This window comes from Trichechus manatus, unplaced genomic scaffold (assembly GCF_000243295.1).
Source record: "Trichechus manatus latirostris isolate Lorelei unplaced genomic scaffold, TriManLat1.0 scaffold00043, whole genome shotgun sequence".
Taxonomy (NCBI): Eukaryota; Metazoa; Chordata; class Mammalia; order Sirenia; family Trichechidae; genus Trichechus; species Trichechus manatus.
Window position 1 is genome coordinate 5833823 of NW_004443979.1, and position 22735 is coordinate 5856557.

At 38.0% G+C, this 22735-nt stretch overlaps 2 protein-coding genes across 6 annotated transcripts in view; one reads left to right on the top strand and one right to left on the bottom strand.

Moving 5' to 3' along the window:
• Positions 1-11300, bottom strand: part of PRORP (protein only RNase P catalytic subunit) — a 145295-nt gene extending 133995 nt beyond the window's left edge. Inside the window, exons 1-4 of one of the 3 annotated variants that reach the window (XM_023731467.1) lie at positions 11194-11300; positions 9529-10835; positions 7826-7873; positions 6977-7109 (exon numbers count right to left, since the gene is read on the bottom strand). In XM_023731467.1, the coding sequence (XP_023587235.1) occupies positions 6977-7109; positions 7826-7873; positions 9529-10514 (1167 nt within the window). In that variant the 5' untranslated portion in view covers positions 10515-10835; positions 11194-11300. Of the gene's footprint in view, positions 1-6976; positions 7110-7825; positions 7874-9528; positions 10987-11029; positions 11130-11193 lie in introns of those variants that run through there. The other 2 variants (XM_023731468.1, XM_004376512.2) reach the window with 2 other exon arrangements.
• A 473-nt stretch (positions 11301-11773) lies between these two features.
• The window catches only part of PPP2R3C (protein phosphatase 2 regulatory subunit B''gamma), a 25969-nt gene continuing 15007 nt past the window's right edge, over positions 11774-22735 (top strand). For 2 of the 3 annotated variants that reach the window (XM_004376515.2, XM_023731470.1), the window contains exons 1-6: positions 11774-11909; positions 15446-15573; positions 17679-17783; positions 18379-18491; positions 19033-19130; positions 19974-20044. In XM_004376515.2, the coding sequence (XP_004376572.1) occupies positions 11852-11909; positions 15446-15573; positions 17679-17783; positions 18379-18491; positions 19033-19130; positions 19974-20044 (573 nt within the window). In that variant the 5' untranslated portion in view covers positions 11774-11851. Of the gene's footprint in view, positions 11910-12207; positions 12412-15445; positions 15574-17678; positions 17784-18378; positions 18492-19032; positions 19131-19973; positions 20045-22735 lie in introns of those variants that run through there. The other variant, XM_023731469.1, reaches the window with a different exon arrangement.

Here is a 22735-nt window from a genome sequence, read left to right on the forward strand (position 1 = left end):
CATGGTTAGTATGAAGATGATGATAAGCAACCTTATATACATGTTAGATTTTAAAAAAAGCATAATTAAAACCAAGAAAGAAGCAGAATTAGGATTTGAGCAAAGGTCTCTTGAATTTCTCCAAGAATACAAACTCCCTTCTATTTTGCATTTTTGTGAATGATGTATTCTACATATAAGGAAATGTTTCAGGTAACTGAGGCATGCTCCTTTAAACACCCAATTTTATTTCACTTTAATCTTTTAAAGTCAAGATAATCCAAGATGGAAATTTATCAGAAATGAACTGCATGCTTTCCTTTATTAAAAAAAGAACACTGAATAATATCTTAGTAAATTTCTTAGTGGCCCATTACTTTCATTATGAACACTATTGTTGTTAGCTGCTATAGAGTCAGCTGCTGACTCATGGTGACCCCATGCACAATGGAACAAAATGCTGCCCAGTCCTGCTTCATCCCCGTGATGGGTTGTGGGTGGGACTGTTGTGATCCACAGAGTTTTCACTGGCTGATTTTCAGAAGTAGATCGCCGGGCTTTTCTTCCTAGTCCATCTTAGTCTGAAACCTGTTCAGCATCATAGCAATACAAAGGCCTCCACTGACAGAAGGGTGGGACCTACACAGGAGGGGCACTGGCCAGGAATCAAACTCAGGTCTCCAACATGGAAGGCAAGAACCCTACCACTGAACCACCACTGCCCCCAAACCAGTCGCAGTCGAGTCAATTCCGACCCATGGTGATCCCCATTTGTAGCAGAGTAGAACCGTGCTCCATGGGGTTTTTGATGGCTGATTTTCCAGAAGCAGAATGCCAGGCCTTTCTTCTGAGGCACCTCTGGGTAGACTTGAATCTCCAACCTATTAGTTAGCAGCCAAGCACGTTAACCATTTGTACCACCTAGGACTCCTCCAGTACTCTAATCCACTTAAATTTCCCACTCTGGCATCGCCTCAGACCTGCCCCCTCAAAAGGTTTTCCAAGCTAAAAATCACCCACCCTATTTTAAAACACCAGCAACTAAATACCTACACACATACCCAATTCCCATTCCCTTGTAAAACCAATCTCAGCTAGGTTTCAGGAGGAAAGTACACTGCTTCAAACTAATTCTCATAAAAAAGACTGGACCCCAGCTGCTCTAATTTCAGCTAGTGCTATAAAAGAAAATGGAGGAGTTCTGGAAAGTGAGGGAACTATCTGGATTTGGGAAGGACACTGGAAGGAGTCAGCCTGTTTTTACCCTACTGTACTTCTGAACTCACTGGTTTTCCTAGAGGTTTCACATTTTTGTCCATAAGTCGTACACCAACTCACTTGGATGATCCAGAAATCACATACCTATTTTTCAGTTTTCAGTTATGCTGTGAGTGTAGGTGAGGAAGGGGTGATGGGAAATAACATTAGTGATTTCATTAATATGCATTAGATAAAATGTTCATAAGTTCAGGACTACTTATTCATTAATAAACTTTTCCAGATAATTAAATTTCTCAGATTTTTTAATCTGCAAACTTTCAGAGCTTGTCATTTGCCACACAACATTTTTTATATTTGAAAAAAAAAAACACAGTACATAGAAATGCCCAGATCTTCAAATTCAAAAGAGAAGAGAGTAGATAGAAGGTTCTGAAGAGCTCGGTTAGTTTCTATCTTTCAGAGTTTACAGCTGCCACTCTTAAACCACTGTTGGGATCTCTGCCCTCCAAACTTAAACAACAACACATGTTTAAAAAACACCTAAATTAGATCAGTTCTTTACTGACATTTCATTTGGGTCACATGTTCTGTCTTTAATTTGTAGTTAGAGAAACACCAGAAGGCCTTCCCACTGTCAATTAACTGAAGCAATATTATCAAGCAGAACAAATGGTTTGATTTGAACTTAACCTTAAAAACTCAATTAAATGTATCACATGCAATTTGCCTTCATCTGATTTCCTTTTTAGATAGCACAGTCCAAAGTCATTTAAGTTTTATTTAAGAAGTTCTAAATCACAGGATTATGGGGGACTGCTATTGAGATTAAAAGTTTCATTAGAAGTTCAAAATGATAGGATAATGGCAAACCGTTATTTCCTTCTTTATAGTTATCTATTTTCGCTGACATTTTTAATAATTTATAAATATTATCTTTATAATTAGAATAAAAACCACTTCCATTTTGGAAAGAGAAAGATTATTATGAAATAAGAAATCGCAATTAATAAAAACTAAAAGAGAATATCAAACTCATTGCCATTGAGTTGATTCCAACTCATAGCAACCCTTCAGAGTAGAACTGCCCCCATTGCATTTCCAAGGCTATAATCTTTTGGGAGCAGACAGCCACATCTTTCTCCCACAGGACAGTTGATGGGTTTGAACTGCTAGCAACCAAGCACTTTAACCACTGTGCCACCAGGGCTCCTTAAAAGAGAACCCCAAAAAAACCCGCTGCCATGCCGTGGAGTCGATTCCAACTTATAGTGACCCTATAGGACAGGGTAGAACTGCTCCACAGGGTTTTCCAAGGAGCGCCTGGTGGATTCAAACTGCCAACCTTTTAGTTAGCAGCTGAACTCTTAACCATTATGCCACCAGGGTTTCCTAAAGGAGAACAGAAGGAACTAAATAGATACACTGAATAGTGGGACTGGTGCCTTTGTTTTGTTTTGTTCTAACTTCCTTTGTTAGCATGTTTGTGTAATAAATTTGAGGGAAGTAAATTTTACTTAAACTTCAAAGAACAAGAAAAAGGAAACTACATTTTAAACAGGGTAGCAGTTCTCAAAGGGTCCCCAAGATCCTCTCTGGGGTTGGCAAGGTCAAAACTATTTTCGTAATACTAAGATGCCACTTGGCCTTTTTCACTCTCATTTGCTCACAAGTGTATAGAATTTTGGTGTAGTTTCAAAGAATAGCCACAGTTATCTGAAAATGCTGATGAAATACTCTTCTCTTTTCCAACTACAGACCTCTATAAGGATGCATTTTCTTTACGTACTTCAACCAAAACAACATACCACAACAGACTGAATGCAGAAGATATAAACATCCAGCTGTCTTCTATTAAATCACATAATTAAAGAGATTTGCAATTATGTAATACAATGCCACTCTTCTAATTTTTTTTTGTTTTGGGCAATAGAATTATTTTTCATAAAAATGTATAAGTTACATTAACATGAAATAGATCTTAAATTATTCTAAATAAATTAATAAATATTTCAAAGGTTCTTCATTTTAATTTCTTATCAAGTAACCTCTGGGTCCTTAACAATTTTTAGGAGTATAAAAGGGTCTGAAACCAAAGTTTGAGAACTGGTCTTCTAAAGTATTTCTTACTCTATAAGACAAATATAACTCTACAAAAAAGTATTTTCTAAGATAAAAGAAACAAAAAAAGCTACTTAAGACTGAATTTATAGTTTACAGAACAAATGATTAATGTCTAGGATTTGCTTTAATCTGAGGGGCAAGGGAGGAATGGGTGCAAGTATAAATAAGAGTGGCCATGAGTGAATAGGAGCCCAGCCGCTCCTTGGAAACCCTATGGGGCAGTTCTACTCTGTCCTATAGGGTCACTATGAGTTTGAACTGACTCAACAGCAATGGGCTTGGTTTTGGTTTAGATGACTTAATAATTATTGAAGCTGGGGGATTCATTATACTATTCTATTTTTGCATATGTTTGAATTTTCCCCTTTACAGCTTTCATCTTTACGTATTATCACCACTCTGACTTAAACAAAAAAAAGACACAGATACTTTTCAGCTTAATATTAAAAGCAGCTCACCAAATCCTTTAACTTGATTGACCTGGATGGAACAGAATAGTTTTTTGATGCTACACTACTGCCATCTGCTGGCTGTGTTCTCAAGGTACAGTAAACAAATGTTTAAAACAGAAAAGCTAAAATATAACCTGATATGACTGAGGTTTTCTCCCAAAATTATCCCATAGAAAAGAAGCTGGCCATACATTTAAAAAAAAAAAAAACACCAAACCCACTGCCAGTGAGTCGATTCCGACTCATGGTAACCCCATGTGTTTGTTACACAGTAGAACAGCTCCATAGGGTTTTCTTGGCTGTAATCTTAACAGAGGCAGATTACTAGGCCTTTTTTCCCTGGTACAGTTGGGTGGGTGTGAACTGCCAATCCTTAAGCTAGTAACTGAGCTCAAACTGTCTGCACCAACAACAGACCTGCCATACATCGGGGTTCCTCAAAATCTCACATTAGAAGCAGTGGTTCTCAACCCTGGCTGTGCTTTAGAATCATCTGGGAGCTTTTAAAAATCCTGATGCCCAGGCGCCAAGCCAGAACAATTAAACCAGAATCTTTATGTTACAAAAATGAAAGTCAAGCCACAGAATGGGAGAAAATATTTGCAAACCATATATCCGACAGAGGGCTCATATCTAGAACTCATATCTATAAACTCTTAAGGTGCAATAATAACAAAAGAACCCAGTTTTTAAAATGGGTAAAAGATTTGAACACTTCACTGAAGAAGATAAATGCATAGCAATTAAACACATAAAAAGATGCTCAATATCATTAGTCATTTTGAAAATGTAAACTACAGCCACAATGAGATACTACTTCACACCCATTAGAGTGACTAAAAGTAAAGAAACTGACCATACCAAGTGTTGGCAAGGATGTGCAGTTAATTTTATCTCCTGAAATGCTCTAATTAGCAGGGATCATAACCATGATGCTAAAAACACTGGGTGAAACGTTAATTGATGACAGGATATTCACATGGTCTTAAAATATTACTCCACAGACTACTTACTAATTTCAAAGGGAAAAATATACCTTTACAATGGAGAGATATGGCAGTCACCCTCTTAATCTAGTGAATACACTTAGCATCTGCCATAGTGGGAACAACCTGATATTATGTGCCTGCTGTGCTGTAGTAAGAAGCACACAGCATTACCCATGTAGTATTGCCAAAAGCATTTAAACTGAATCTAATAAAGGGGAAACAATCAGATAATTAGACATTTCAAAATCTTGCTACTCAAAATGTGGTCCGAAGACTAGAATCACATCACTTGGGACCTTGTTGAAAACACAGACTCTCAGGTCCCACTTCAGACAACTCAATCAGAATCCACATTTTAGCAAGATCCTCAGGTGATTCATAGGTATGAAGTTGGAGAAGCCCTGTATAATACAAATAACTCAGATGCTTCAAAAAAGTCAATGTCATAAAAACAAAAAAGACAGGGAGGACTGTTCCTGGATTAAGAGAGACAAAACAATCAAAAGCAATGAGAGAACTTCGATTGAATCCTGGATCAAGGTGGGGGAGAGGAATTATAAAATACATTTTTGGTGGACAACTGGGAAAATCTGAATATGGACTTTTTATTCCATCACACTGAATTAATGTTAGTTTTCTTAGATGTGATAGTATATAGTTACATAGAATTTTCTTTTTCTTAGAAGATACATGTTGAAATATTTAAGATACAGCCTCATCATGTCTACAATTTACTTTCAAATGGTTCAGAGAAAAACAGAGAAAGCAAATGTGTCCTAATATTTAACAATTGCTTACTCTAGATGAAGGGTACATAGGTGATCATTGTGCTACTTTTTTCATTGTTTCTGTAGGATGGAAAAAAAATTTTAAATAAAAAATTGGGACTAGGAAGATTACTCAATTAGCACACAACACAAATGGTCAGTCTTTGGTAGCAAACAACATGATTCACACAACCTTGCATCTACCGTAACACTTGGCTCAGAAGATACATGTAAGAACTCAATAGATGTATGTTGAAAGAACAGGCAATTTATTGGTTTAAAGTATATTTTGGCTAGCTGAAACTCCTAAGGCATTAAGAGCTGCTACAACCACAGGGCTGTCAGACATACATGGATCTAGGGATTGCCACTGTAACTTTTTATTCCATGAGAGGCAGTAGAGTATAATGGCAAAGGTTTTGGGGTCAGTCAGACTTAGATTTTATTAGTGGAGTGTCCTTGGGCAGATCTACTCTCCCAAAGTCTGAATCACTTTATCTGTAATATAAAAATAAAACAGTACCTTTTAGGGTGGTTGTAAGGATTAAATGAGATATAAGATAATGGATGTAAAGTACTTAGCATTACTTAAGTGTTAACTGTCACTTTAGGAATAAAGTCAGCTCAAAGGTATTCTACGAAATGGAAGTATAGCTTTTATGGACCAGGTTTGGACTTTATTCTGAAGTTAAAGGTCTTAATATAATCTAGGCATATTTTCTGAAACTTATAAGTTAAAGTGAGAAAGCAGAACAATTTTCCCTTCTCTTTTTTGTTTGGTACCTTGAAAAAAAAGCATTTAGGAAGATGATGGGCAACTTTTCCCCAAGAATGACCAACAGGAAAGCATTTTACCTCTTCAACTCATCTTAGCAAGCCAGCATAAAGTACTGAAGATTAGCAAAATAAAGCTACTATAAATGACTTAAGACATTCCAATTCAATACTAAGAAAACATGATTTTGTCAAGTTACCCTAAGCTCCCCTGACTAGAAAAGTTGTGAGAAACCAGAACGTTTTCATGGGAGTTTACTGAACAGTTTTCTGGAAGCACTTAGAGAAAGAATAAGCATCTATTTTTTTTAGTTTAAGTGTATTTTTGCCCAGATGCACAATGACTAATGTACAAGGACTGACATCAACAGATGGATGACAACCTAACCCAATCATTCTATGAAATCCTAAAGCAAAGTACTCTTTTCTAAATGTTGGCAAAGAATGGTCTGGCTGCTTGTTTTTATACACAAAGTTTACTGGAACACAGCCATGCCCACACATTTATGTATACTGTTTAGGCTGTTCTTGCCACAACAGCAGAGTTTCAACAGAGATTGCATGGTCTGCAAAGCCTGAAATATTTACTGTTTGGCCTTTTACAGAAAAAGTTTACTGAAACCTGCTCTAGCCAAGTAATTCAAGAATGCAATAAAACCTGTTCCAGACTCACCTCAGGTGTTGTCTTTTTGTATTGATCACCTCCATCTATCACATTTCTCATGATATTTTCCTTGAGAAATTCATACTCTTCTGGACTCAGGTAAATAGACTCTATGGTTTTTCCACAGCCCAAACATTGACCGCTGTAATTGTAATTGTTTATGTTAAATAATGCCCTGGGAAGGATTTTTTTTCTAAAATGAATAATCTTAAGACATAAGGAAACTGAAAAGTAATAAAAACGAACATTAAAACCTTTGTATTCATTACATGCATATGATTTTTTTTGTAAACCTGATAATGTTACACATCAGTGTGCCAGGAAACTCAAGAGAGTAGACTGCTGAGTGCGTAAGCGAAGTTTTTAAAGTCATTCCTAAAACACAACTGGGTACCAAAAATCCAGGAGAAAATATTCTAAGACTTCACACAGGGCTCACTGTACTCACAGACAGGCAAAATGTTCTGCAAATTCTCTAATACAAAATACTGCTTTTTTTTAAGGTTCTCTAATTATAAACTCTTAATTATCCTATCCCTGTTGTTGCTGTTAGGTGTCGTCAAACTGATTTTAACTCACAGCAATCCCATGTGACTGAGCAGAACTGCCCCACAGGGTTTTCTAGACTGTAATCTGTACAGGGTCAGATCGCCAGGTCTTTCTCCCATGGAACTGCAGGGTAGGTTCGAACCACCAACCTTCTGGTTAGCAGCCAAGCACTTCACTGCTGCACCACCAGGGCTCCATCCTATCCCTAAGGTGTTCTTAACTTCTATTTCTTTTTTTTTAACCAATAGCAACAAAACCTACTAACCCTGAATTGAACAAGTTAAAAGTAAACTAAAAATTGTCCTTTACCTTTTCTGGATTGTGGTGAATTGTCCTTTCCATTGTTCTCCAGGAACACTATAAAAGAGATCGTAAAACCAAATCATCACAAAATTAAATTCCTACTGAATCGAAGGATATTCAGTGTATTTAGAAACTCTGTAGGCAAGAGCTCTGAAGAGTTAAGGATACTTCCCTAAAATCGTTTAATTGGAAAAGTGGTTGTTACACTGTGACAGGAATAAGGACCTGATGTGCCCTACTCTGAATCTCCTTCTTCCCTTCAGATCCCCTCCTGCCATCCTACCCTCATCTTTTTTAATTCCAAATTTATCTCACTGGTGCTGTACAGAAAGCAGCTGATCTTAGTAGTGTAATCTCTAAACCAAATCCAACTCTAACCTTCTCCATAATGCTGCCAGAGATCATTCTAGACCAGAAAAATTTATCTCCTCTTATGTTAGTATCTAATATACCACTGTTATTTAACTGTTAGGTATTGTATCCCCAGTAAGGTTGTGGATGCCACCATAACAGATCTTCTATCATAAAACATTCTCAGTTCCTAGCCTAACTGGAGGGATTCAAAAACTATTTATATATTTATTTGCTCAATCAACTTATCTTTTACTTTTTCCACTTACATATATTACCATCAAATCCTATTGGTTCTATTACTTCCCTAGTTACTTCATTCAGGACCTCATCATTTCTCACCCAAACCTACAATTGCTTCCAACAGATCTCCCCATTTCCAATCTTAATCCCTCCCCAATCTACACTTCTCAATGTCTTGGCAGTTCTTTCTAACACCACTTCAAAACCACCATTCTTGACTCTTTGGCATTCAAACATTTTCACAATCTGGCTCCTCCTCCATTCGTATTCAATAAATTTGTTAAATGATTGAATGATTATCTAGCTCAAAAGGCAATTAAGTGTAATTTCCACGTCAATGCTTTGTAAACATGATACGTAGTAGAAAAACAAGAGAAAACCAGAGAAGGAAGGAATACATTTTTATAAAAAGAACCTAAAGCAAATTAATGATGAAAATAAATAAATAAATAAAAGACTGGGGCAATAAACAGGCATGTAGCCAATAACAAGAATAAAAGCAATGGGAAAGTAAAGGAGATGGCCTTGGAGAGAGAACAGCCAAACGATGGAACTATACAAAGGAAATGGAAGTATGAAGATTTCCCATTTTAATACTTGCATATCAGATTTGATAAGGATCCCCTTGCTACTTTAACCATCTAAACTGATGAAGTGCAGAGATTAAACAGAATATCAACATACCAATCACTAGGTTTCAGAGGAATTTCTGAAAATACTAATATGAACCAGAGATAGCTCCAGCCAAATGCTATTACCTTTTCTTCCTATGAACTCTGACACAAGTACTATTAAGTATCAATATCATACTGGGTGACTCAAAAAAAACAAATGATCCTTCTAAAAGGAAAAAATACGTAAAAACTACAAATGTTCTAAAATTTCCCTTTTACGTGATGGGTGGAGACTAACATTGTTTATGCTGCTACTTTTTAAAAATTTTTTCAAAAAGTTTAAAATTTTTTTTTAAGAGGAAGCAAATCTTACTAAAAGATGGAAAATAAGTATACTTTGAATAGTAATAATTCCCAGCAATGACCAAAAAAGGGGGGGGGGCTACTTTTAAGAATAGGTATTAAAATAAAAGTATATATATTAAAAAAACTTACAATTACCTCTCAAACCATGCTTTTATACTATGTGCAAATGACTCCCCAGGATATAGCTGATTATTTCTTAGATACAAAAGAACGTCTAGTAGTTTGTTTGCATATTGATCGTCCTTTGTATCTTTCCCAAAATCAAAGAAGGCTTTTAAAGTTTCCAACATTGGAATAAGATCATGACCTAGCAACTCCTGATACAGATTCCAAGCTGTGTCTACATCTTGATGAAGGAGGGCTCCCTGGATACAGTCATCATAGTTCTTTTTTGAAGGGATCATGACTTTTTTGATATCTTCTAATAGCAGCAAGGCCTCTCTCCATCTGTCTGAGTGGATTAATCCCCGGATGAGGAGAGTGTAAGCCCCTGGTTCTAAACTTTTGTATCTGGCTTTCATGATTTCATAGACGTCAAAAATTTCTGCTGTCTGCTTATGAAAGACACAGAGATATAAATACTTGACCAGTAAATCATAGCTTACAATACCATTGTTTTTTGCAGCTACCCATGCCAGCAGAGATTTGGCCACATCTACAGAACTACGACAGTGAGTTATCTGTGAGCTGATCCAGTTTTCAAAATTGGCCTTTCCTTTGAAATCTTCCTTAAGTTTATCCCATTCCTCTGAATTCAAAGGTTTTGTCGGGAGTTGAACAGTGTTCCTCAGAGGTGGTGAGACAGGATCTTTACTCTGAGGATTCATCTGTGCTCTCTTCTTAGCTGCTCCAGCTGCAAAAAGATGAGGAGAATCAGAAGAAACTTGCTTATTACTTCCCTCATCTCCTTTCCTGTGATATCTGGTCTTGGCAATCAGCAGATTCATTGCTTTGGTATTCTGTGGAGACACTGTTGTAAGAGAAAACCACCTCTGTTTGTTCCTGATGCCATAGCAGTCCACGAGAAAGAGAGACAGAGAGTTTCCTGGGCCTAGCCAAAGGTATGAGTTGTTCTTCCAAAGCTTAGAAAAGCTTCGAAACCCAAACAAACAGAAAGTCATTATGCAGTGAAATTAGCACCAGAGAGTGAAAGAGATGTTTAAAGAGCCTCTACTTCTATAACAAAATTATACGCTTGGGGGTGGAGCGGTAGGAAGTGGACGAGCAACTTTTAAAAAGCCTTTGTTTCTCCTTTAAAAACAAATCAAGGTTCTTCTTTTGGGAATAGTCGACAGCAACGAAGACTGGTAAGTTATCTTCATTAAATAACAATCAGGGTATATCCGACCTCGGTGGCAGGCCCCAGAACCAGGGGACAGGGTAGGAATTCTTGCTCTCTGAATGGGGATCCTCGGCTGCTTGTTATACTCCAGACCGCGAACCTGAGGAAAAAGCAAAAGGAAGAATGCCCAGTTCGACTCACGTGGATCACAACCGTCCTCAAAAAAGAGCAGGATCTCTTGACAGCCTTGCTGAAAAGGGGGCGCAAAGTCGAAAACCGCGACCAAGAGTTTCTAAACCCAGACCTGCCAGCAGCAAAGACAGCCGCGAAAGTCAAAGTTTAGGGGGCCCTCACCATGCATAACAACCCTCCCCGGGCCGCAAAACTGGTCAGGCGGGCGTGGGAAGTGGGGTTAGCCGAGTCAACAAGTCAGGTAAGGAAAGGAGGTCCACGACGGGCACGGCCTTGACTGCGTACGGATGGATCACAAACAAAATTCATTTCATTCAACAACTCACCACAGCACTGACGCTTAACGCAGCCATAAACGCGGCGAAAACTACAGCGTCCACAATGCACCGCGCCAGCCCCGGCCCGCAGGGCTTGAGCAAAGCGGACCTAGGCGTTCCGATAGGCCTGGAGGCGAGGAAGAAAAGGCGATTTTGAGGCTTTTAGTGACAGAAGGCGGCGGCTGAAAACGTGCATAAGACTCAGGGAACCTTTAGAGCCTCCAGATATCCGCAATGAACAACGGAAAGAAATTGTGAAGGAAAAAAGCCCTCCCCCTGAGCCGGAAATTCCAGTGGACTCCTGAGTCACGTGGGTCGTACGCGCTAAAGAACCAAGAGGGAAAAAATAAAAGCATGGCCTTCTTTATCCTGCTCCTTTAAAATCGGAATCGATGACGTTGGGAAGCCTCCTTAAGGAGGGCCATTTTCCTTTCTCTTCACGTCTGCTTTCTGCCCTTAGCGTAATCGCCGTATTCTCCGCGACTTGCTACAGTAATTGTTTTTGCCTCTGTAACCCAGACTTCCGCCCATGTCGAAGATGGCGGGTTGAGCGGCTTTCCCATCCCTTTTGGGTGCTGGAGGCATCAGACGTTTAAGCTGGGGAGCGGGGCGGGAGTGGAGCAGTTAGTAAAAAGCAAATGCAGGAGCTGCAGCGCGGGAATCGGCCATGGACTGGAAAGAAGTTCTTCGCCGGCGGTTAGCGACACTTAACACCGGTCCAAACGGTGAGTTTCGGAAGGGCCGCTCGCTGGGATAGCCCGTCCCCAAACTTCGGGGGTGGCGTGGGGAAATAATGGGAAGGAGGAGCCACTGGGAGCCTCACTCATCGCTTCTGTAAAGCCTCGCTTGATAAAGGGGGCGGAGTGTATTGCGGTTTAGGGATCCACAGAGGTTTGGTCCCAACATCCCAGGGAAAGGATTGAAGGGAAGGAAAAGCCACTCAAAAGTCAAAACCTAGACTTGTTGTCAGGAATAACGGAGAACCCCGGCCCCAACAGTTCTCAGACCCTACCGGGACTTGTAATCCATTGATCCTGCTTCCTTTTATTGTCACACTTTTCATGTGCTTTTTTCTCTCCTTATCCATCTTTGATTTCGTAATCTAGTTTTCCTCGTCCCTTTCTCTTTTCTTCACATTTATCTGTTAACCAATTTGGTTAAATCGTCTATCATCGTATTCCCCTGCACCAGGGCAGCTGAAAATGACTAGAAAAAAACAGAACCATGGTGAGTTGCCTCCCTTTCAATTCATGTCCACTAGCCTAAACTAGGAGTTTTAGACACGTCTACTGTGCTTTCCGGAAGCCCTGGTGGCATAGTGGTTAAGTGCTACAGCTGCTAACTGAAAGGCTGGCAGTTCGAATCTGCCAGGCCTCCTTGGAACCACTATGGGACAGTTCTACTCTGTCCTATAGGGTCGCTATGAGTCAGGCTCAACGGCAACGGGTTTGATTTTGTTTTTGTTTTTTTAGCCATGCTTTCCTAAACATTAAGTCTCCTACACTCTAAGGTAATTCTTTTCACCCCTTCTCCTTTCTCTTTAAATCTCCAATATGTCCTACCCACTTTACTCCTTACTTTCTGGCGATTAACTTGTTTTTTACATCATTGAGAAAATAGAAACAAGCAGAGAAGAACCTCACCTGCTCCCATTTACCATTTCTATCTGTCCCTGCGTAGATGCCCATACACTATGCCTTCACTATTAAAATGATGAACTGTCCATGCTGCTATTTGAGACAGTCCCTTTCCTCCAGCATTAGAGCATTCCCTTCTATTCACTGAACTCACTCCTGCATTGTTCTCTCTCATGCATCGTCAGATTCTCTTTCTCTACTGGATCATTTCCATCAGCACTGACAAACATGTTGTAATATTCCCGTATCTTAACAAAAAGCATTTAATCCCACATCCTTCTCCAGCTTCTGACATATTTCTCTGAACCCATTGTAGGAAACTTCTCAAAATAGTTATGTATACTTGTGGTTTTTCCACTTTCTCCTCCCATTCTCTTTTGAACCCACTTCATTCTTTCAGAAGTATCTATTGCAAGCCTGTTACGTGTCAAATACTGTTCTAGGCTATGCAGTGAACAAAACAGACAAAAATTCCTGTCCTTGTGGAACTTACACCTTAGTGTGGGGAGAGACAATAAACGAAATAATTAGTACAGTATATAGATTATACAAGCTCCTGTTCAAGGCTGTTTCCTTCATCAGTGTATTAGATCCCATCCTTTGTGCTAGATCCCCCTCTTGCCTACTCAAGAATGTACGCCTGCGTTGTCACCTCTCTCCTGTATCATCAATTTTTCTTTCTCTGCGGCTGAGTTGCCAGTCAGCACATGGTTCTGTTTGTGTGTGTGGACTCTGCCTGTAGCAACAAATTTGAATATGTTAAAAACTATGACTAGGAGAATGATCACTATAATATGCCCAAATACTAGCCTTAAGCATTCAGGGTGGCTTAGGCTAATCCATTCAATAAATTCATTTCAAAAAGCATTTATTTAACACCTCCTAAGTATCTACTGGAGCCCTGGTGGCACAGTGGGTAAGAGCTCAGGCTGCTAACCAGAAGGTCACAGTTCAAATCCACCATCCATTCCTTGGAAACCCTATGAGGCAGTTCTACTCTGTCGTGTAGGATTGCTGTGGGTCAGAATTCACTTGACAGCAGTGGGTTTTTTGGTTTTTTAAGTACCTACTGGAGCCCTGGTGGCACAGTGGTTCAGAGTTCAGCTGCTAACTACAAGGTTGGCAGTTCGAATCTACCAGCCACTCCTTAGAAACCCTATGGGGCAGTTCTACCCTGTCCTGTAGGGTCACTGTAAGTCGGAATCAACTTGACAGCAACGGGTTGGGTTTGGTTTGGTTTTGATTTAAGTACCTAGTAGGAGCCCTGGGGAGCCCTGGTTGCACAGTGGTTCAGAACTCAGCTACTAACCCAAAGGTGGGCGGTTCCAATCCACCAGCAGCTCCTTGGAAACCCTATGGGGCAGTTCTGCTCTGTCCTACAGGGTCACTATGAGTCGGAATCGACTTGGTGGCAGTGGGTTTAGGAGCCCTGGTGGTGCAGTGGTTAAGCACTTGGCTGCTAACCGAAAGGTCAGCAGTTCGAACCCACCAGCCACACCACGGGAGAAAGATGTGGCAGTCTGTTTCCGTAAAGATTTACAGCCTTGTGAGCCCTATGGGGCAGTTCTGTTCTGTCCTGTGGCATCACTATGAGTCAGAATCAACTCGATACCGGTGGGTTTGGTTTGGTTTTTGGTAGGTACCTACTAGGAGCCTTGTTGGCACAGTGATTCAGCTGCTAACCGAAAGGTCGGCAGTGCGAACCCACCATCCACTCCACAGAAGAAAGATATGGCAGTCTGCTTCTGCAAAGATTACAGCCTTGGAAATTCTGTGGGGCAGTTCCACTCTGTCCTGTAGTGTCAATATGAGTCAGAATCGACTCAACAGCAACAAGTTTGGGTTGTTTCTTTTTGAAGTACCCAAAAGAAAGGGAAAATTTGATCTGATATTGGAGTTTAAGGTTTCAGAAGAGGACCAGATAAGACCCATGGTCTTGCTATGAAACTGAGTGACAGAAGTGGAGTAGAGGTGAAATCTTTTAGAATTGAAGAGGTTAAGGTCACCCATATAAATATTTAATTCTTCCTCGATGATTGCAGGACCTTGAGGGTAAGAACACCAGGCACCTGTTGCCATGGTCCACAAATAAGTGTGGAGGAATGGCTGTATGAGATTGGTGCATGCCAGCAACAGACAGGTTGGAGGGTAATAATGCCCTGTGGTGTGAGCTTCAGAGAGAGAGTTTTTACATTAGATGGAGGAATAGTAATTTGGAAGGGACAGGCTGAAACTCGATGAGGTCAGGGGCCATGCCTGTTTTGCTCACCCCTGTATCTCCAGTCCTAGTACAGCACTCTATACATAGTAGGTGCTCAGTAAATATTTTTGGTTGAATGAATTAGGAGAACTCCAGAGGTCTGTAGGAGAGGCAGTGACTTAAGGAAGAGACAAGTTTTAGTGATACAAAGAAGAGGAAACATTTTCAGAAGTGGCTAAAGATGTAGGAGAGTCTGTAGAGAGTAGTGATCCTTTTTGTTTCAAAAAAGTTGAAATAAGATGTTCAGTGTATAACATAATTGGGAAGGTCTTTAACACTGTAACTGTTTTGACTGTCGTGTATAGGACGACCTGAGTAAAAGTATTATTTGACTTCAACAGTGGTTGATCTGTTTTGTTACCAGAAAAAAAAAGTGAGCAAGAATTAAAAGATGAAGAAATGGATTTATTTACCAAATACTACTCAGAATGGAAAGGAGGTAGAAAAAACACAAATGAATTCTATAAGACCATTCCCCGGTTTTATTACAGGGTAAGTGGTATCTAAGCAAATCTTGCAGAGTTTATAATTTTAAAAGTGGGATCAGAATTTTATATTTTAAAAACAAATAAATTGAGCATTATATTTTCAATTTCATATATTCTTTCACTCTAGTTGATCTTATCTCTATTATAAAACATTTTGGACTGATAAAATCTTGAGATTTAATATAAGTTGTTATAACAACACAGTTGTCACTTGCAACCTTCTTTGAGCTATGGACTTTTTTTTTTCTTCCTAATTTTTATTATGAATATTGGTAGTAGATATTCTATTGTATTATATTGTCAAGCTTTTTATACCACTTAGGCTAACTTGGCCTCTCCTATTACACAAGGTATAAAAAGTTTTTCTTAAGGCAAAAGTGAAAAATTGAGAATGAAAAGAGTTACACTTAATTGTATATTTCCTTGTTCCAAAGTGGTAAAGAAAGTTTTTGAAGGGGTGTTGTGTAGGATTTAATTTTAATCTTAGAAATTATTAGAGAGATACTCAAATTTGTCATGCATAAACTCATTTAGTTTACTGCAAGGTAGTCATGGCAAGGCATGCAAGTAAAAACTCATGATATTCATGTAGAACCAGAGAATCAGAATTAACCATTATAATCATGATGTCAGTTCAATGGTTAGAGTACAAATATTTAGACTATAGGTGTTTACCTTTTATGCGTGGTCTTAGGAGGAAGGCTTGATCATAGCTCGAACTTGGCAGAGGTGCCTTGTAGATAGGGTCCAAGATTGGCAGCGGCAGGCAGAGTATCAAGCTATGCCTCTGACAGGGTCTTTTCTAAGGAAAGTGTCAGAGTTGAGAGGGTGATACTCTGACTCTGCCTTCTCTCGGTGAGTGAGGAGAAATTCAGAGTTTATATGTGAATTGTTCACCTTGGCTTCATATAATACAGGCCAGTGTGACATCAAAGACTGATATGTTATTTCTTTTCTCCAGGGTTAGAGATTAGCCAAATGTTGCATCTTGTCTTCAAGGTTAGAGATTAGGGAGGTTGTTTAGATGAAGGCTTCAAACCCATTGATTCTGGTCTGAACCCCTGCTGAGAATTTGCATTTGTTACAAGTTCCCAGGCGATGTTAATGCTGGTTAAGGACCAAACCATTAGTAGAGCAATGGCTCTCAAAATTTATTATACATAATAATCACCTGGGGATTTTTTTTTTTTAAACTGTAGATTCTGATTTAGTATACCTGGGGTGGAAATGCAAATTCTCAGCAGGAGTTTGAGCCGGAATGTTCCAGTTCAAAGCCCTGGTTTAGATTTATGTTTCAAAACTAGTTTACGAAGATTAGCTATGTTGCCTTTTCTTTTGTCACTACATGCTGGGGAAGGGCCAACTTAAAGGTTGTTTACCACATTTTTCACATACTGTCATTTTTTTAAGTTCAGAACTTGTTTACTTCTAAGTCACGTTATAAGCAGCTTATGCATCTGGGGCTTAACAATGTTATAGAAGCAACATAATAGTGCCTTAAGCATATTACAGATATATAATTTAAGAACATTACAGAATCATATATGGTTTGAGAACATTACAAAAAACATACATAACGAAGGGTTATAAATTTAAAAGTAAGACCTTAAGGAAGCCTTTTATAGCTGAAAGTGACGTCTACAGAAAAGAATAAGACCTGTTTAGTATTATGTAGAAGAGCCCTGGTAGCGCAGCGGTTAAAGCACTCAGCTGCCAACTGAAAGGTCAGCGGTCAGCCACTCGGCAGAGAAAGATGTGAGAGTCTGCTTTCATAAAGATTCACAGCCCTGGAAACCCTATGGGGCAGTTCTACTCTGTCCTATAGGGTTGCTATGAGGTGGAATCAGTGGCAGTGGGTTTTTTGTAAAGTGCAGCCACTATAGAATAACTTTGAAATCTTAGCTGGATATCTCTTGAACCTGTTACCTTCTAAACTTAATTAATTATAATATTGTTTGTAAAGATAGTAAACATTTTGTTTAACTGGGATTCTCAGGGAATGAGTGATTAATATAAGTGAATAATTCAGATAATTGATACTTAGCTCATCAAGCACAAACTTTTTCTAAAATTTACACATAAAAAATTAACTCTACAATGTATTTTTAGCTGCCAGCTGAAGATGAAGTCTTACTACAGAAATTAAGAGAGGAATCCAGAGCCGTCTTTCTGCAAAGGAAAAGCAGAGAGCTATTAGATAACGAAGAATTACAGGTGAGAATGGAGTAAAATGTTGCTTTCGATGTTAACCATTTCTTGTTTGTGCTACTGAAGTCTTGCAGGATCTCATGGTGCCTTTTAATTAAAAGCAGGTAAAAGCACAGGCTCTGAAGCAATGGTTCCCGTGTGAGCTTGCGTGGGCCCCATCCCGAAAGCATAATGTGTGTGTGTGTGTTTTTAAGTCCCTAGGTGATTCTAATATGCAGCCAAAATTGAGAACCACTGCTCTAGGGCCATACTGCAGGGATTCAAATCCTGGCTCTGCTCTATGACCTTGGGCAGTGGACTTAACATCTCTGTGCTTCAATTCTCATCTGTAAAGTAGGGTTAAACAGTGCCTACATCACATAGTTATATGGATTAAAGAGGCACTGTATATGAAAAACTTAGAATTTAGTAGGCACTCAATAAACGTTAGCTGTTTTTATTGTTTTGTTATTAGTAATCAAAAGGACAGTAAGGAATGAGATTCATCTTAATATTAACTCTCTGCTATCAGACTTTCATTTTAACGGAAATGACACATTTAATACGTTTTTAAATTTTGTTTTGTTACTTACATCATCTTCATTTCTGCAATTCTCTTAAGAACTTATGGTTCTTGCTGGACAAACACCAGACACCACCTATGATTGGAGAGGAAGCAATGATCAATTATGAAAATTTTTTGAAGGTTGGTGAAAAAGCTGGACCAAAGTGCAAGTAAGAATAATATAATTTACAAAGGAGTATGTTGTGTTAAGCATTTTTAAATGCCTCAAATGTTAATGAAAACATAAGTCCGAATGACATTTTCAGTCAATTTGAATTACTAATGAAATTTAATAAAATTATCTACAATCATGAAAAGAATTACATTGGTGTGAATTTATTGAAAGAAATAATATAGGTTATTTGTGACACTTTAGGCCTTCATTCTTAAGGCAAAAGAATGCAAAAATGTGTGACTTAATATTTTAAGTTTTTTGATATGTGAGTAGTCTCTATAATTCTCTCTTTGATTTTTTTTTTGTTTTGATCTTTGAGTAATTCATAAAGGATTATTCATATAGCCATTAAACATATAGCCATTGTCTGCTAATTCTTTTGAAATTTATAATTGTTTTATAATTTTATACAATTATATAAATTTTTTATAATTTTATAGTTTTAAGTTTTATAATTGTTCATAAATTATTGTTTGCTAATTCACATTTTTATATTATGTTGGCAGATCATTTCAATCCTTATTTCCTTTTCTTAGGCAATTCTTCACAGCAAAAGTCTTTGCTAAACTCCTTCATGCAGATTCCTATGGAAGAATTTCTATCATGCAGTTCTTTAATTATGTCATGAGAAAAGGTAATTCATCTTTATTGTGCTTGAATGCCTCAAATCAAATAGGAAGCAAGTAGGCCTTTGGCCTGTGCTTTTATAGCATCTCTTTCATGTGACACAACTGTCTTATCAAATGTAAATAGCAGAATATTTTATCTTTTTATCAAGATTTGTTATGCTGTTACCTTGACTCTGTCATGGAGCTTACTAGAGCTGTGATTTTTCTACCATAAATGTGGGTTCATCGTTATAAAAAAAAAACCACTCTCATATATCCTAAAGATACTAGCAATCTAGAACTATTAAAAGCTGAACCAAGAGTTTTAACGTATGGTTATTTGAAATAATTTCATTTTAATTCACTGGTAATTTTACTTTACCAATATATTACAGATCGCCTAAGAGGATAGTTTCAAATCCACACCTATAGCAGATCAGTTTCAAGGAACATTTATTAAACAACTTGGAGTTGTTGTGATTTCTATAAGTACCATAATGATCTGTGAAGCCCTGTGTGTTCCATCTTTAACTAATATTTGGTTGCTGTAATTAACCTCAGTAGAATAAAAACAGCTTTATTAAAGGCATAATATTACGCTAGCTGTCCCTGTTTCACGGAACACCAGGTTTAATAGGTGAAGAATAATACCCTCAGGGGCATGAATTTCATTCTCGCTTTAGACATGATAGAATTGTTGAAATCTTTCAGTAATTCTATGGTCTGTTTGTTTTGTTTCAAACAATTTTGAGGTTAATGAGTAAGTAATATGTTTACAGAATTATTGGATTAGCTCTTTATCTCCTTTTGTGCATACATGCTAATGATACATCTTAATAGTTACATTTCATTATCTTGTTCATTGTCAGTTTGGCTTCACCAAACAAGAATAGGACTCAGCTTATATGATGTTGCTGGACAAGGGTACCTTCGGGAATCTGTAAGTATTAACCTACTTTAAGAACTACTGTAGACATCAAAATGTTAACAGTAATTATCACTGATCTGTGAATTACAGGTGATTCTTATTTTTGTTTCACTTTTTTTTGTTTTTGCAAACAGTGTGTTACTGAAAATTTTTTGAGACTTGACCGTAAAAATTGCTTTTTAGATTGTTTTTCTGTAACCTTTGAAATATAGTAAGGATGTAATATTTGTTATGGATTGAATTATGTCCTCCAAAAATACGTGTTGTAAATCCTAACCTCTATGCCTGTGGTTATTTATAATCCCGTTTGTGAATGGGTTGTCTTTGTTATGTTAATGAGACAAGATTAGTGTAGGGTTTATCGTGAGTCGATCTCTTTTGATATATAAAAGAGATTAAATGAAAGCTAGCAAGTAGAGATGGGGAAAGAGAGCCACATGAAGATCACCCAGAAGCAGAAGCTCAGAGACAAGGGCCTTCCTCCGGAGGAGATGAGAGAGAAAGCCTTCTCCTAGAGCCAGCACCCTAAATTTGGACTTTCAGCTTCCTTAATTGTGAGAAAATAAATTTCTTTGTTAAACCCACCCACTTGTAGTATTTCTGTTACAGCAGCACTAGATAACTAAGACATTATTTTAAAAGGATTAAAAATTGTTGAAGAAACAGTGAGAAACTTTTGGTTATATGACTGTTTTAAAATTTCAGGACCAGAAATTTTCCCTTGTTTAGGAAATATAAAAGAAAAATGTGACTGTATTCTCACCTATAGATTCAGGGTTGTAAGATCAGTTACCAAGAGATCGTTTATTTCCTATTAGGTACTAATGTAGATGGGTCAGGTTATCAGCATGTAATTATAACCTCATGATTCCAATGGCTATGCTTCTTGTAAACTATATGGATGTGCTGTTTTCCAAAATATGGAATTCTTTTTAGGGGCATGAGGGAGAAGAGAAGGGGGTTAAACATACATGTAAACCAGTTTAATTAATCACTTAAATAAGTATTCAAATATATGATTTAAAGAAATGTAAATTCCTTATTATAGTTTGGTATGGTTTCTTTCATAATTTGGTGAACTCTGTTTTGTCCAGATTTCTGTAGATAAAACGTATCATTCAAAAATTTACACTTTAAAACCTTTCCAGGGACATAGTACAATTCTTGTCCTTTAAGGTTTAGACCAATTTGACAGTAAAAGACTCTTGTCTCTGTCCATGTATCTCTAGCAAGAGAAACATAATTAGCTACCTATTGACACTCAGAAGTCAGGTATTGGAGTACTTTCCTAGGTCTAAAAATTCTTGCCAGCAGTTAGTTTGGCTTATATAACACACTCCCCTATTACTGCTTATTTTGCCTCTTTCCGTGGATGGAAACAGAAATTGAAAGAGAGATGAGATGGAGAAGAAAAGCAACAGTATACTCTCCATTACTGTTTTTAAAAGGGAATACTTTTTTTTCTCTCAATAAAGGAAAACGTTTTTCTAAAAGAAAATAAAGATTTCTTTCAACCTTGGTACTTGGCTTTTTGAAACCAGATTTTGTGTCTTCTAGTTTAAAAGAGAGTGATTTTCAGAGCCAACATCTATAATTTCAGATATAGGCAGACTTCCCTTCACTTGCTAAATCTTAAATAAGCACTTATTGCACACTTACTTTGTGCCGGGTGCTATTCTAAGCCTTACTCTCATGGACTTTTTTCTAGCAAAGTGAGGAGACAGACACTAAGTTATAACCAGCATAGTTTTAAATAGTGGCAAGTCATATGGAGAAAATAAAATAGGATAAAGAGAAAGAGTGTGAGACAGCAAGGGGCTGGGAGGGCTACTTTAGGTAGGCTGGAAGAGGTGCTTCTCTGAAATAGTGATCTTTGAGTTTTAGTTACAAAGAATGAGAAAGAAGCCAACTTTATGAAGATACAGTATAAAGGGAATGACAGCAAGTGAACCAAGACAAAGTTAAACCTGATCTATTTTAGGCAGAAGGAAGCCAGGGAGTCTAGAGCACATGAGCAAGGGTTAGAATGACAGGAGATGAAGTCGGAGAAGTAGGCAGGAGCCACACATCAGACCTTTTAGACCATAGTAAGAAGAAGTTTAGATTTTACTTTGAGGTTAACAGGAAGCCATTGGAAGTTTTAAGCTAGATCTGTAGGATATGATTTACATTTTAAAAGAACACTCTGGATATCGTGTGGAGAATGGAATGATCCTGCGTCCTACATTCAGTCTGTGAGCTTAAGTTGTTTGTTCTTGGTTCAAAGGACCCCCTTTAATCATTCTTGTAAGTTTGGTTTGGTTTTTACATATTCCCTTAATTTCTGTTTATCTGGAAATGTCCTAATTTCACCATCATATTTGAACGAGAGTTTTGCAGGATATGTTATTCTTGGCTGGCAATTTTTTTCTTTCAAGGTTTTATATATGTCATCCCATTACCTTCTTGCCTTCGTGGTTTCTGCTGAATAATCTGAGTTTAGTCTTATTGTTTCTTCTCTATATGTGACTTCTTGTTTTTCATGAGCTGCTCTTAGGATTCTTTGTCTTTGGTTTTGGCAAGTGTGATTATGATATGCCTTGGTGATTTTCTTATGAAGTCTATCCTATATGGGGTTCGTTGAGCTTCTTGGATGGCCAGCTTTTCATCTTTCATGATATTGGGGAAGTTTTCTGTCAGCAGTTCTTCAATGATCCTCTCTGT